This window comes from Paroedura picta, chromosome 5 (assembly GCF_049243985.1).
Source record: "Paroedura picta isolate Pp20150507F chromosome 5, Ppicta_v3.0, whole genome shotgun sequence".
Taxonomy (NCBI): domain Eukaryota; kingdom Metazoa; phylum Chordata; class Lepidosauria; order Squamata; family Gekkonidae; genus Paroedura; species Paroedura picta.
In genome coordinates, this window is record NC_135373.1 from 14,142,653 (window position 1) to 14,158,972 (window position 16,320).

Below are 16,320 nucleotides of genomic sequence, written 5' to 3' on the forward strand. Positions count from 1 at the left end.
ACCATGTGCAGAACACTTTTCTGTTTCAATGGGGGGGGGGAGATAGAGGAAGACCTGAGTTAAAATCATCTGGATTCCGCAGGATCCACAATGGAGCCCAGGATATCATGGGAGAAAGGTAGGGTCACTCTGGATCAATTATGCATAAAATTTAAATCAAAATGGAAATCGCATTCAGTGTAGACGGCAGTGTAGACGGCAAGGAATAAAAGCCCCATGCAGATTCAGCCATGAAGTAGGCTGGAGCTCAGTGGCAGAGCCTCGGCATTCAGAAGGTCCCTGGTTCAATCCTGGCATCTCCAGTTAAAAGGACCAGGGATGAGTAGATGGGAAAGACCTCTACCTGAGACCCTGGAAAGCCATGATGTGGAGCTGAAGCTCAGTGGCAGAGCCCCTGCTTGGCATTCAGAAGGTCCTTGGTTCAATCCCTGCTTCTCCAGGTAAAAGGACCAGGCAGGAGGTGATGCATGAGCCCCTGCCCGTCTGGGTAGACAAGATTGTCCTTCATGGATTGATAATCTAATTCAGTTGGACTTGCTGGGGGAAGGCAATGGGACATTTTTGAGTGCCTCAAACTTGGTCTAATAGAATAAAATCAGAGTCCAGTAGCACCTTTAAGAACAACAAAGATTTATTCAGGGTGTGAGCTTTCGAGTGCAAGCACTCTTCGTCAGACACGGCTACCCATTTGAATCTATCGTTGGTGTAGTAGTTAAAGAGTCGCAGACTTTAATCTGGAGAACCAGGTTTGATTCGGGTTTGGGTAACCTTGGGCCAGTTCCAGGTCTTAACCACCACACCAGATCCCAGGTTCAGTCCCCAGCATCTCTGGTTAGAAAGCACCAGGCAGGAGGGGATGGGAAAGACCTCCAATTGAAATCCTGGAGAGCAGCTGCTAGTCTGAGTAGACAATACTGACTTTGATGGACCAAATTTGACTGTATAAAGCCTGGGGAGTACAGGAACCTCAGCGGGTGCAATGACCTGGGCTCCACCCTCCAACACCTTCATTTTCTTCAGGGGAACTGATCTCTGAAGTTTTTAGCCATCATGAATCCCTAGTTTGAATTGGGATACGAATCACAAAATGTCAATCGAATTGGCTTTTTAGTCCAAGAATTAGCTGATCCCTGGAGAGAAACCTTTATAATTTTTTGGTGACTCTGAGGCACCTAAAGAGACCTAGGCTGATTCTGTGCGTATTTTGTTTATTCCGTTGTGGATCCTGCTGAATTCAGATCTATTTGAAATCGGGTCTTCCTCTATCCCCTCCTCTCCCCATTGAAACAGAAAGTGTTCTGCACTCAATTGTGGAAGCTCAGACGGGGAGAGCCAAGTGCAGCAGAAGTCTCTTTCTTTTCTTGAGTGGGGGGGGGGGATAGGAAACAGCAGAGGAGGGGGGGAAATCAAGAGGCAAATCTCTGCTAAGAGATGTTAGGGCTTCTGGAATGCAATCACTTTAAGGGAAGACTTGCAACGGGGAAGACTTTGAATTGATGCCCTGGCCAATCAGGGAAGACTTCCTTGCTGCAACATTCGAGGCTCAAGGCATGAGGCAGAGTTATTTTGTAAAGAGCAGAGATCTGCACATTTACTCATGGCGGTTTTTGACATATTGAGGCTTATATCCACTCCAGGATATTGCAAAGGAAAGGTAGAATACCACAAATATACTTGCATATAAGCCGACTCGTATATAAGCCGAGGCACCTAATTTCACCACAAAATGCTGGAAAACCTTATTGACTCGCATATAAGCCGAGGCTGATGTTTGGATAGTGGCTCCCCCCCCCTTCCCTTTTAGGCAGGCTCTTTTTCCCCCCTTTTCTTCCCATCCTCCTCCTCGCTCTTTACCTCTGACCCCTCTTGACTTTTTATATCCAATCCTTCTTATCCAGTTCCCTTCTTCTTAGCCGGGTGTTCTTCTAGGGGCGTTTCCTCCTTCTGCTCTCTACTCTCCCTCTGAGACAGAGGCTTCAGAGCTTCCTGCAGCAGCAGCACGTGCTAGCCTCATGCTAACCTCGTTAAGGCAGTGAGGTAGGGAGGCGGAGACTGCTGTTCCCTCCCCTCCCACTGTCTCTCCTGGGCTTGCTGTGTCTCTGCTTCTTCCTGCATCTGTTTCTTCAGTTAAGTATAGTCTCCCACCCCTGCCCTCCTTTCTTGTCTGGCAGCTTTTTTAAAATACCCACATATAAGTCAAGGGGGACTTTTCAGCTTTAAAAAAGGGTTGAAAACTTGGCTTATATGTGAGTATATACGGTAATCATGTTTGTTGCCCAAAATCAAAATGCAAATCGAATTCAGACTGGGTAAAAAGCCTTGTGCAGACTACATCCTAGTTTCCTTTAAATGTTAGAGCCAAAAAATTTGGCTTAGTATGAATCATGCTGAACCCAAATCTCAGTACTGAAACAGGGATATGGGGGATTGGGGAATTAACAAATCAACAAGTTGGATTTTTTGTTTGTTTTTTTGCACATCCCTAGTTTGAACTTGAAAAGATCACTGTTATATTGCATTACTAAGCTCTATATTTTTGTTAAATAATAGGATGCTAAGAAAAAAATTAAATGTTTTATTCTCTTTGAATTATTGCAAGATTCATTCTGAGTTCTGCCCCTCAGAGCTCACAAATGTGTCCATGAAAAAAAGAACCCCTTTCTTGAGAAGTCTCTCCTTTCTCGTGCAGGCTATGACTTCCCAGCGGTCCTGCAGTGGTTTGCTGAACGCGTGGATCGCATCATTCTCCTCTTTGACGCCCACAAGCTGGAGATCTCCGATGAGTTCTCGGAGGCCATCCGGGCCCTCAAGGGCAACGAGGACAAGATCCGGGTGGTCCTGAACAAGGCCGACATGGTGGAGACGCAGCAGCTGATGCGGGTCTACGGCGCACTCATGTGGTCGCTCGGCAAAGTGTTCAATACCCCTGAGGTGCTGCGTGTCTACATCGGGTCCTTCTGGTCGGAACCTCTGCTCATATCCGACAACCGACGGCTCTTTGAGCTTGAGGAGCAGGACTTGTTCACGGACATCCAGAACCTGCCCCGGAATTCTGCCCTGAGGAAGCTCAATGATCTTGTCAAGAGAGCCCGTCTGGTCAGGGTGAGTATGAGGAGACAGATGAATAGAAGGGTTGGGGAGTTAAAAAGAGAGGAGCAGGAGACTATGGCAGTGGTTCAAGGAGGGATAGTGGGTTTAAGTCATTCTGTAGATTGGGGCCCCCAACCTTTGTGAGGCTGCGGGCACCTTTTTTGATTCTGACACAAAAATGGCCACCACAAAATGGCTACTGCAAGGGGTGGAGCCAGTCACAAAATGGCTGCTGCATGGGGGGGAGCCGGCTACAAAATGGCTGCCACAGCTTACCAGCAGCCACACAGAGAATCCTCTAGTGCAGTGGTCTCCAACCTTTCTGAGGCTGGGGACCGGCAGGGCATCGGGCCACGGCCATGCATCGGGCCACGCCCGCACATCAGGCCGCGCCCGCGCATAGGGCCGCACCCGCGCATAGGGCCGCGCCCGCGCATAGGGCCATGCCCGCGCATCTGGCTGCGCCCGTGGGCCGTGCCCGCATGGGCCACGCATGCGCGGTGCGCGGCCCTGATTCCCTCTCCCCGCTTTCCCGCAGTAAGAAGCTTCCCGGGCCGCAAGCTTGCGGCCTGGGAAGTTTTTTACTGCGGGGGGGGGGCGGGAAGAGGGAGCCGCGGCCCGGCGCCATGGGGACCACTGCCCTAGTGTTCTGGTGGTAGAGAGGGAGCCGCGGCCCGCAGGTTGGGGACCACTGCCCTAGTGTTCTGGTGGTAGCTTTGACCAAACAATGTTTTTAAAATATCTGCCCAGCCCATTGCATCTCCATAGGCCTATTAGAGGTCTTGCTGGGCAAAAGCTCCTTTGGCCTCACCCATCAGGAAAGGTGTTGGTAGGTGACTTAGTTCCTGGAGGGCACCATGTTGGGGACCCTTGCAACAGGGCAGGACCATCATGGTGGAATACAAGAGGAGGGGGCATTGGAGTAGATACTCCAATGCCATGAAAAAGGCAGAGAAACAGACCAATAGATGGTATTGTCATAAAAGAACATGGTAGTCTTGCATAAAAGTTCCACTACAAGCAAAACATTCCTGGCTACTGTCAGAGGATCGTTAGAGAAAGCAGGTATTATGGAAACTATTGCAGTGTGAAGGGCACCGGGCCGCGGCCCGCAGGTTGGGGACCACTGGAGTAAAGGACTTCTTTTCCTGTGTTCTCTATCCCGTGCATAATTTGAAAAAATACATATCCTAACTATACATACATACATATATACATACATACATACATACATACATACATACATACATACATACATACATACATACATACATACATACATACTTTTGCCTCCCTTGCTGGTTTTCTTCTACTGGGGATGTGCTGGGGATAGACAGGATAGAAGGATAGAAGGGAAAGGATAGACAGCAGCCATGTCGTTCAAGAAAAGAAGAATTTGCCTATGTAGGAAATACCGCTTAAGAAGCACCACAATATGGAAGACAGAAATCTGTATATCAGAGGTGGCCAAACTGTGGCTAGCCCCTACCAGCACATTAGTTTTGGATCAAACAAAAGGAACCAGTAAGATGTAGTTTTGCAGGATGAGAGGTTTGATTTGGCCCCCTTTGCCAGCCTAATGGGTAAGATTGGGTGAGATCCCTCTTTTTCAGCAGTGCTCCAAACAGTGGCAAGCACTGGCAGGGGCTCATGGTAATTGTAGTCCATGGACCTCTGGAGAGACACTGTATGCCCACCCCTTGTGCTTAAATGGCTCACTGTCTTCCCTGCTTTACTTTTCAGAAGATTTTATTATTAATAATAATATATTAATTAGATTTATTGGCCTCTTCAGCCCAGCAACAGGCTCAGAGCAGCCAACATCAATAAAAATATATACCGAGTAAATATTTACAAACAGCATTTACAAATAGCTATTTAAAATTTAAAACTAAATACCCTATTTGGGTGCTCCAGCTTTGCCCACATGGGTCAGAATAATTTTGGTATTGATTTTCTATCCATATTTCAGATGGGTGGGTTAGAGAGTCAATGGGTAAAATCATAGACTCAATCAATAAAATCATAAATGTTGCCCAAATGACCCTTTTCCCTTTTCTTTATGAGAATAAATGAATGTTTGTTCTTATGTTTGTTTTAAAGAACAAGATCATATCTTTTCCCTCTTAATAAAACAGTAAGAGGTGTTGGGGTGGCCTCAGTCCGTGATGAGGAAGGGCAACAATTGGTCCCATGGCCCTGGAATGACAAGCGGAGGGGCCAATCGGAAGGCGCGAAGCCCCTCACCAGGACAGACCAAAATTCCATCCAGCCAGGGGCAATCTGGAAAAATGGCTGCCAGTCTGCTCCTGACCACCAAAGGGAGAGGAGGTCAGTAGGGCTGCCAAGGGCTGCCAAGGGGGGTGAGAACAGAGGCTTGGACAGGCTGTGCCAGCCCTTTTCGCCCCAAGGCTGTCCTAACTGTCATGTCCAACTGTAAATTGCCTCAGAACCCTGACAGAGATGGCAGGAGGCTGCACAGTGTGCTCCCTCCCCTCCCTCCCTTCAGGCCTGCTGCGAAGGAACCTCTGACAGCCCCTGACTGAGGGGAGGGAGGCCTTTCCAAGAGCAACGCAGGGGAGCCTGAGGGCCTTCCTTTTGAGGGGGGGGGGACTTTCCCCTTCTGCCAAACAGTTGGCTGATAGGGAGGCCATAGAAAAGCCCCTTCTCACTTAAAATACTACTCTGGCCACGGGTTAGACACAACCAAGCCATGTGTCTTTCTTCTTTGCAACTCTCTGCAGGTTTGAGGCCACTGCACAGCGTTATTCTGCAGATGAAACTGTTTTTTTTTTTTTGTCTCCTGTTTCATCTGCACAACAACCCTGTGCAGTAGGCCTCAAGTCTTTCAATTCAACAACAACAACCTGTGTGGGAGGCCTTAAATGTTTCTTCTCTACCACAACCCTCTCCAAAGTATCCCTTTCTGCCTGGGGAGCTGATCTTTATACTCTGCAGGTAAGCTCTCCAGGCTCCACCTGGAGGTTAGCTACCCCTGGGTTGGAAATATTCCTGGAAGTTTGGAGGTGGGACTTCAAAATCGTACAATGCCTCAGAGTCCAGCCTTCAAAGGAGCCATTTTTGCCTGCAGTTGGTAGGGGGTGGTGCAGGAGTGTCCCTCCTGGCCTATGGGTTATGGCCAGCCCTTACCAGCAACTGTTTGTATTCTGGGGCACAGACAGGCAGACCAGCATCAGTTCTGTGAGTCTGGAAAGCGCAGGAAGATCTAAATAAATATTTACAGCCTGAAACTGTAAATAGGGAGGGGAAGGGAAGACGCTTGGAAAATGCTTTGAGACACCTTAGGCCTGTTGGATGCGGCCCATTCCCAGTTCTCAGACCTCTCACAACCCCATATACATCACAGGTTGACTATTGTGGAGAGACGAATGGAAAAGGTGTTTGTGAAACGCTTTGAGACTCCTTTGGGTACAAAAATCCATTCTTCTAAGGAGCAACCATGAAAGAAGCATGTCGGGGCATAACATTTTATCAACAGTGAAAAAATGGAAAAGAAGGAACAGGGTGGACACCTGTGTACTGTCACTACCCCATGTGTATTAGGGCAGAGGGGCATTTCGGTGTCTGTGTCCTAATTCACACAAGAAGGGAAATGATGCAGAACTGTGGGGAATTGGTTGCCATGTAATCTTCCCCTAAGAAGAGTCTCCAGTCTGATTTTCCCTTCACATATCTGAAGACATGGCTCTGAAAAGCTCATCTGTAACCACTATGCCATAATTCCCAAAGGTCAGTCTTCTCCCACACTCAACGAACATTCCAAACCGCAGGTTCTTGACACCCATCTCTTCACACACATGCCCTCATTTGCCACCACAACCTCCCACACAAACAAATACATTCAACCCGATGCCCTTACAGACTGGACAACTCCTCCCCTTCCTCTTCCCACTGCCAAGCTCTAGTGCCCGTTGTATTCTTGGATACAACGGGCTTTGCCCCTAGTCTTTAACCGCTCCGGTGGAGCGGAATAAATAAAAGAGTAAGGGCCCTGAGGGCGGGCCCTGTCCGGGATGAGGAAGGGTGCCGATTGGCCCCTTCCCCTGGACTGACAAGTGGAGGGCCCAATCGAGAGGCCTCCAGATTGGGCCTGCCACTTGTCAATCCAGCCCCAAACTCCCAATGAGCAGCTGATTGGCTGTTTGCCCCGGCTACAACCAATTGGGAGGTGCTTTGGGATTTACTGTTTTTTCAGTGTTTCTTATTTTATCTCAGGGGCAGCATTGTTTGCCTTTTCTTCTTGGGGTGGTGTTTCTTTTAAAAGTTGATTTGTACCGTTCTTTCTTTCAGTGTTTTGTTCTGGGGGGCACTGTAGCCCCCAGTTTGGTAGCTGTTGTACTTGTTATAGTAGGTTGCCAACTTTAAGTGCTATTATTCTGCTCTGGTTTGCTGGCCTGGGGGGGCAGTATTTGGTTCTTCTGTCAGAGCTGTTCTCCCAGAGCAGTTCTGTCAGTGCTCTCTCAGGGTGTCTGGCATCAAGAGAGGAAGGGAAGACAATTGTAAGCCGTTTTGAGACTCCTTTAGTTAGTGAAAAGTGGAGTACAAACCCAGCAGCTATTCATCTTCTTGACTTTTCTGTATTTGTTGGGAGGGAGGCCGGATGGGTAAGCCTGTGATGATTGAACATGGATTAAGCACTTAGGTCACCCTGTAAATTTACCAGTAGCCTTCTGCATTTCCCACCCTTGGCTTATATGCGAGTCAATAAGTTTGCCAAGATTTTGTGGTAAAATTAAGCGCCTCGGCTTATATGCGGGTCAGCTTATATGCGGTATATAGGAGATGCGTAAAGGTAAAGGTATCCCCTGTGCAAGCACCGAGTCATGTCTGACCCTTGGGATGACACCTTCTAGCGTTTTCTTGGGGTGGTTTGGCAGTGCCTTCCCCAGTCATTACCATTTACCCCCCAGCAAGCTGGGTCCTCATTTTACCGACCTTGGAAGGATGGAAGGCTGAGTCAACCTTGAGCCGGCTGCTGGGATTGAACTCCCAGCCTCATGTATGTATGTATATATGTATGCATGTATTAATTGGGTTCATAGGACAGAAAATATTTATCCCCAACTTCACCTTATTATAACTTGTAGTCCAAGGGTGGCTAAACTGTGGCTCTCCAGATGTCCATGGACTACAATTACCTTGAGTCACTGCCAGTACTGGTTTCATTGCTGCCATGGGCTGATGGTAACTGTACTCCATGGACATCTGGAGAGCTACCATTTGGCCATCCCTGCTGTAGCCCTTACTTTAAACATTTTAAATTAAAATTTGTATAACTGATGTATTTTACAACTATATTATTAATTTCATCATTACTAAATATTCTGTTTTACATAATTCCTCATTTCTACATCCTAACTATAGCTTTCAAAAAGTTTACAATATGAAACACAATGAAAAGGAAAAGATATTTTGTTCAAAATACATTTCCCTGTACTAAAAACAGTTTGATTCTGCATTCTAATACTTTTATATGTATTTATTAAATACATGTACAGTTTTATAGAGCCTCTTGTGGCGCAGAGTGGTAAGGCAGCCGTCTGAAAGCTTTGCCCATGAGGCTGGGAGTTCAATCCCAGCAGCCGGCTCAAGGTTAACTCAGCCTTCCATCCTTCCGAGGTCGGTAAAATGAGTACCCAGCTTGCTGGGGGGTAAATGGTAATGACTGGGGAAGGCACTGGCAAACCACCCCGTATTGAGTCTGCCATGAAAACGCTGGAGAGCGTCACCCCAAGGGTCAGACATGACTCGGTGCTTGCACAGGGGATACCTTTACCTTTACCTTACAGTTTTATAATAATAACTTTAATTAGCAGGTTTGAGACTGTTCCTTATTCAAAGTTTGTCTCCTGCTTGGACAAAGAACCCCTCCATCTCTTCTGAAATTTCAAAATTGATCTCTTTCTCAAATAGGTTGCTCATTTTGCCGTGACTGTGTGGTCTGACGCACAGGCACAGTTTTTAATTGCCGCTTTTCCTGTTCTCCTGGGCCATAAGGAAGGGACCGCAACCCTCTGACTTGAACAATGGTCATGTTCCCACAAAGGAAGTCTGTAATTGTGCTTCATGGTACAGTGTATTTATGGGCCCCGCTGCCCCTTTCCCAATTTCTGTCTCGACATCCTACTCTGTTTTTCTCATTAAGTGTTTCCTATGAGGTGGTACATTCTGTCCTCTCAACATCACCGGTTTGCTTCTCTTGTCGTGTCTCTTTTGGGAGGTGGGAGGAAAGAGGGGCAATGAGAGGAGCACCAAGACATTCCCCCAAATCGGGTGCAAAATCAGTGCCAGACTAGGTAGGCCACTGGTCTGATCCAACAGGGCTCTTACTTTACAGGGCTTTGGCCTCACTGCTCTGTTGTTGGTCCTCCAGAGCGGGGATTCCCAACCAGTGGTCCATGGACCCCGGAGGGTCCATGGGAGCTCCAGTTGCAAATCCCCATTTGCAACTATTCCCCTCTTTCCTTAATGGACTCAGCCACGTTAGGGGACTCACCACGAGTGAGTTCTGTTGTGGTTTCTGCAACAGGGAGGGACAAGGCCTGCATACCTACTCCCACCTTAAACTACGTTCTGTCTTCCCCCTCCCCAGTCTTCCTTGAGCCTGCCTTTTAATGTGGGTGGTGAAGACACTTCTAGTGATATGTCATTTCCAGGAGGCATGGCAGGGCGTGGCCAGCTGACACCACTTCCAAGGCTCCTCAAAACCTGAACAATAATTTCAGGGGCTCCATCATGGTCATAAGGTTGAAAAAGACTGCTCCAGAGGAATTGATTGGATCTCTCTCAGAATGACAACTGATCTCTAGTCGACAGGGACCAGTTCTCCTGGAAAAAAACAGCTGCTTTGAAGGCTCAACTCTATTGTGTTACCAGTCTTTGCTGCCACTTCCTTCCCCAAATCCCGCCCTACTCCAGGGCTCTGCCTCCAAATCCCCAAGGACTTCTCAATCTAGAGATGATAACTCTCACTCAAGGTCCTTCCCAGGTGCATAGGAAGCCGCTGTCTAGATTTCTGCAAACACCTCACAGAGAAGACAAAGACATTATTGCCATTCTGTCCAAAACAGGAAGAAAGCCCCACTCTACTTGTAGGGTCCTTGTTCTCTCCTCCCTCCATTAAAAACTTTATATACAAGTTTCTTTGATTGCCCAGCAGAGAGGCTAGCTATCCCTCGAAAGTTTAGGACATATCTGTTCCTCCCCCCCCTCCCCCAACATCTCTCCCTCTTCTTGGGCTTATCTTTTCCTGTCACCTGTACCAGGCTGGCTCTGTGTTACTAGTGGTGTCCAGTGGCAATTTCCTCCCAGCTTAAAAAAACACACGCAGAGACGGTGTCCATGAATGAGGAAGGACATCAAGGCATCAGAAGTGGGCTTTTCCTCAATGGACAATGACCCAACCTCAGTCTGATGTACTGGAAAACGGACTGCACTGCACAGGAGGGGATGTTGAGGACCCGGGGGGGGGGGGAGAAGAAGAAGAGTTGGTTTTTATACCCCATTTTCACAGCCGAAAGGAATTTCCAAGCAGTTTACAATTGCCTTCCCTTTCCTCTCTCCACGGCAGGCATCCTGTGAGGTAAGTGGGCTGAGGAAACCCTGAGGTTACTGCTCTGTGCAAACAGCACTATCAGTTCTGTGACAAGCTCAAGGTCACCCAGCTGGCTGCATGTGGAGGAACAGGGAATTAAACTGGGCTGCTCTTTACCACCACACCATGCTGGTTCTCAGAAGGGAGATGCATATGTGCATATTGTTGGAAATCAAGCATTGGAAAGCAAAGGAAGCTGAGATTTTCCCTAATTCAAGATAGATTCAGATGGCAAACCGTGTTGAAGCAGCAGAACAAAGTTTGAGTCCAATGGCACCTTTAAGACCCCAAATATTTTATTCTGGGTGTAAGCTTTTATGTTGCACTAGACTCAAACTCTCTTTCCCAGATTCCACCCAGACGGGGCAATTGATAGGTCATGGATCACTGTGAGTAGCTGTTCCAGGGCCAAGTAGGATGCTAGTAGTTTGGCTTGGTGAAGGTGGTAGAAGGCCAGCCGTGCTACTCTTGTGACCTGGGCCTCCATGGAAAGGGAAGCATCCAGGATCACGCCCAGGTTCTTGGTGGAGTGAGCCACAGATAGCTGCACTCTGTCCAGGTTGGGCAGACATGCTTCCTCACTTGGAGCCTTCCTGCCCAGCCATAGGACCCCCATCTTTGAAGGATTGAGTTTCAGACGACACAGCCACCTCGTCACTGCTTCCAGGCAGATGGCTAAGAGGTTTGGGGAGAATCAGGGCGGCTGTCCAGGAGGAAGAGCTGTGTGTCATCTACATATTGGTGACAACCCAGCCTGAACTTCTGTACCAGTTGGGTAAGAGGGCATGAAGATATTAAATAGGATCGGAGAGAGAACCGCTCCTTGCGGGACTCCGCATGTAAGTTGGTGGCGACTTGAAGATCTCTCTCCTAGTGCTACCCTCTGTCTGCGACCCTGGAGAAAGGAGATTAGCTATTGAAGGGATGTCCTCCGAATTCCAGCATCGGAGAGGTGAAGAGCTAGAAGCTCATGGTCAATTGTGTTGAATGCTGCTGAAAAGTAATAATACAAGCAGCGGTGACCCACCTTGGTCCAACAGGCACGTGGCTTGGCTTACTTGCCAACAGCCCACCCGTCACTTAGCCATTCAAGAGAGTCCCTTGGCTGGACTCTTCACAGAGTATTCCAAAAATCTTAAACCTGACTATGCACCAGTAGCAGACTCAAGAGGTAAGATGTTATAGGAGGGATCCCGAGCCCAACCCTGTACCTCTTCCCCTCTTTGTGGTCAGATGCCCAGAGAACTTACAGCCTGGCTGCTTTCCAAGGGCTCTTGCATCCCCTATGCAAAGCTCCCCAAGCATCCTGCCTTTGCCAGGCTTGGACACATCTCTCACGCTCCAAGTGTCCACAGACCCAGCTCCAACATCACCCTAGAAGGAGCTGAGCTGCCTTGACTTCACAGAGATTTCCTATGCGCCTTACAATGGGCCCAGCAGGAAGTCCTGGGTTATAAATTCAGTCAGAGGGTAGGAAAGTGTCCCCAGAGGAGGCAAGCAGTCAGGAGTCTCATGACTCAGACCTGTCTGCCGGCTAGAGGAGGCTGATCTGTGAAGCAGCAGCCATAGTCCTTCTTTGGGGAGGAGGGCTGCCAGCTCTGGGTTGATTCCTGGAAATGTGGAGGTGTGTAGCCCAGGGACCTCAACAGTTGTGGGGGGTGGCCGAATGGTGGCTCTTCAGATGTCCATGGACTACAATTCCCAGGACTCGCTGCCAGTACGTCCTGGGAATTGTAGTCCATGGACATCTGTTTGGCCACCCCTAGACACATTGGTTTCAGGTCATTTTTCTTCCCTGCTCTTAGGGTTTGTCAAAAAGCCTAAGCTACACAAACCCAGAAACATCTCCTAATAGCCAGAGTGATATAGCAGCTAAGACTGCTAGCCTCTAATCTGGCGAGCTGCATTCAGTTCCATACTTCTCTTCCACATGCAGCCAGCTGTCTGAACTTGGGATAGTCACAGTTCTCTTAGGGCTGTTTTTTCAGAGCTCTCTCACCCCACCTAATCATAGAATCATAGAATCATAGAGTTGGAAGGGGCCATACAGGCCATCTAGCCCAACCCCCTGCTCAACGCAGGATCAGCCCAAAGCATCCTAAAGCATCCAAGAAAAGTGTGTATCCAACCTTTGCTTGAAGACTGCCAGTGAGGGGGAGCTCACCACCTCCTTAGTCAGCCTATTCCACTGCTGAACTACTCTGACTGTGAAATATTTTCCCTGATATCTAGCCTATATCGTTGTACTTGTAGTTTAAACCCATTACTGCATGTCCTCTCCTCTGCAGCCAACGGGAACAGCATCCTGCCCTCCTCCAAGTGACAACCTTTCAAATACTTAAAGAGGGCTGTCATGTCCCCTCTCAACCTCCTTTTCTCCAGGCTGAACATTCCCAAGTCCCTCAACCTATCTTCATAGGGCTTGGTCCCTTGGCCCCAGATCATCCTCGTCACTCTCCTCTATACCCTTTCAATTTTATCTACGTCCTTCTTGAAGTGAGGCCTCCAGAACTGCACACAGTACTCCAAGTGTGGTCTGACAAGTGCCGTATACAATGGGACTATGACATCTTGTGATTTTGATGCGATGCCCCTGTTGATAAAGCCCAAAATGGCATTCGCCCTTCTTACCGCTGCATCACACTGCCTGCTCATGTTTAGTTTACAATCCACAAGTACCCCAAGGTCTTGTTCACACACAGTGTTGCCTAGAAGCGTATCCCCCATCCAGTAGGCATGCTTTTGATTTTTCTGACCCAGATGCAGAACTTTACACTTATCTTTATTAAATTGCATCTTGTCCTCATTTGCCCATTTTTCCATTGTGTTCAGATCTTGTTGAACTCTGTCTCTATCTTCCGGAGTATTTGCCAGTCCTCCCAATTTGATGTCATCTACAAACATCTATGTAAACGTTCTAAAATGTTTTATGTAAACCGCCTAGAGCCGTAGGGAAGGGCGGTATAAAAATCTAAATAAATAAATAAATAAATATACTTGATGAGTAGTCCCTCCACCCCCTCATCTAGATCATTAATAAATATGTTAAAAAGTACCAGGCCAAGCACCGAGCCCTGAGGTACCCTGCTACTCACCTCTCTCCAGTCTGATGAAACACCGTTAACAACAACTCTTTGAGTGCGGTTCTCTAACCAATTCCCTATCCACCTAACTATCTGAAAATCCAGATTGCAGTCCTTCAATTTATCCATCAGAGCATCATGGGGAACCTTGTCAAAAGCTTTACTAAAATACAAGTAAACGACATCAACCGAATTTCCCCGATCCAGCAAACCTGTTACTTGGTCAAAAAAGGAAACCAGGTTGGTCTGACAGGACCTGTTGGAGACACATCCATGCTGACTTCCTTGGATCACCAAATTGTCCTCCAGATGTTTGCAGATCGCTCCCTTTAATATCTGCTCCATTATCTTCCCCACAACAGAGGTCAGACTCACTGGTCTGTAGTTTCCTGGGTCATCCTTCCTCCCTTTTTTGAAGATCGGAATAACGTTTGCTCTTTTCCAGTCCTCCGGGACATCTCCAGTCCTTAAAGAGGTTCTGAAGATGATGGACAAGGGCTGTGCAAGTTCTCTGGAAAGTTCTTTGAGTACTCTCGGGTGCATTTCATCTGGACCAGGGGATTTGAACTCATCCAGTGCAGCTAAATGCCTCTCGACAACCTCTCTATCCATGTTAACCTGCCACCCAGACACTGTCCTTTGGCTACAGCCATCTCTAGACGTGCCTAAACATTGGCTGTCAGTTGCAGCCTGGATCCGGTTCAAGGCTTTGGTTTTGACCCTTAAGGCCCTTCATGGTCTGGGACCCACGTATCTGAGGGACCGTTTGTTGCCCTATGCTCCCTGCAGGGCTTTGCGCTCTGCGGGTACCAACTTGTTGGCCATTCACAGCCCCAGGAAAGTACGCTTGGCTTCGACCAGGGCCAGGGCCTTTTTGGTCCGGGCTCCTACCTGTCAAACGTACAGGAAACTCACAACAAACTTCTTAATAATAAAGAGTTTTATTGATTAGTACTATACGCAAGAGACTGAGAAGTCAAATCTGACCAGAGGCCAGATTTGCCCCAGCTTATCAATACATTTCTCCCGCCCAAAACTTGACAGTTCCCAAGGGAGGGGGCAGAAGAGAAAAGACATATGTGTAACATAAACAGGATTTCGTTCACACAACCTTGAGGAGGTGACAACAACCCCGTGAGCCCACAACAAGATAAGGTTAACATAACATCACTATTCATTTTTATAGCTAGGAAAACTACAAGGCCTGGGGCAAGCAGGCGCCAGGTCCAATAAAGCAATATAACTGACATGGAGGAACTCAGGCTAATTTATGACAGAGATTCTACAATCCTGACATCCCTCCGCATTAAAACAAACTTCCCTTCCCCCCTATCCTGCATCGACGGGACGAGGACAGTCGGGGAAAGCTCGATGAAAAGCCCGGAGAAGGCGGGGCGCCTTTATGTTCCCCGCTTCCACCCACTCATTGTCTCCTGAGGGGAAATCCTTCCAATCAACCAAGTATTGGAGACGGCCCTTGTGCACACGAGAGTCCAGGATCTGGTTGACCTCATAGTGGGTGTCTTTATCGATGTAAATTGGCACCGGTGTAGCTGGAGGGGGGTGCCACCCATCCGGGGTAGGGGCTTTCCGCAGCAGGCTGGAATGAAAAACCGGATGCACATTCCTGTAAGTTTTTGGCAAAGCTAGTTCTACAGTTACAGCATTAATCAGTTTTACAACCTTGAAGGGCCCCACATATTTAGGACCGAGTTTCTTTGACTTTTGTTGGCAGCGCAAGTTCTTGGTGGACAAATAGGCCAAGTCACCCACTTTCCATACGGGCGCAGGTGCCCGTTTTTTGTCTGCCTGGGTTTTATAAGCCTGTTTCGCATCTTCGAGGCTTGTGACTATGGCTGGCCACCCTGCACTAATAGTCTCTGCCCACTTATTGACTTCAGGAGCTTCGGAGGAATTCAGCTCCCAGGTGGGAGCAGCCACCAAGTCAGTACCATACACAACTTTAAAGGGGGACACACCCGTGGAGGCATGGGCCCCATTATTGTAGGCAAACTCAGCCAGGGGCAACAGGGCAACCCAGTCATCTTGCTGGTGGTTGATAAAACAGCGCAAGTATTGTTCAAGGATTTGATTCACCCTTTCAGTCTGGCCATTCGACTCCGGGTGATAGCCCGAAGTGAGGGCTTGCTCCACCCCCAACAGTCTCAAGAGCTCCCGCCAGAACTTGGCAACGAACTGGGGGCCCCGATCCGTCAGCAGACGTCCCGGGATCCCGTGTAGACGTAGTATGTGGGTCACGAACAATGAGGCCAATTTGGCTGCTGAGGGCAAGCCTGCACAAGGGATGAAATGGGCTTGCTTGGAAAAAGCGTCCACTACCACCCAAATGACGGTTTTCCCCTGGCTGGGAGGCAGGTCCGTGATAAAGTCCATTGTGACATCAGTCCACGGACGGGAGGGGGTGGGCTGGGGTTGCAACAATCCCTTTTTCTTCCCACCAGCTGGTTTAGAGACGATGCAAGTGGGGCACCCCTGCACGTATTTCTCCACGTCCTTACGCAGAGTTGGCCA

The 16,320-nt window shown here is 48.3% G+C and overlaps 1 protein-coding gene across 1 annotated transcript in view; it reads left to right on the top strand.

The window, feature by feature from the left end:
- EHD2 (EH domain containing 2) overlaps nt 1–16,320 on the top strand; it is a 72,769-nt gene that overhangs the window by 45,581 nt on the left and 10,868 nt on the right. The window contains exon 3 of the mRNA XM_077336558.1: nt 2,690–3,102. Coding sequence (XP_077192673.1) covers nt 2,690–3,102 — 413 coding nt within the window. The remainder of the gene's footprint in view (nt 1–2,689; nt 3,103–16,320) is intronic.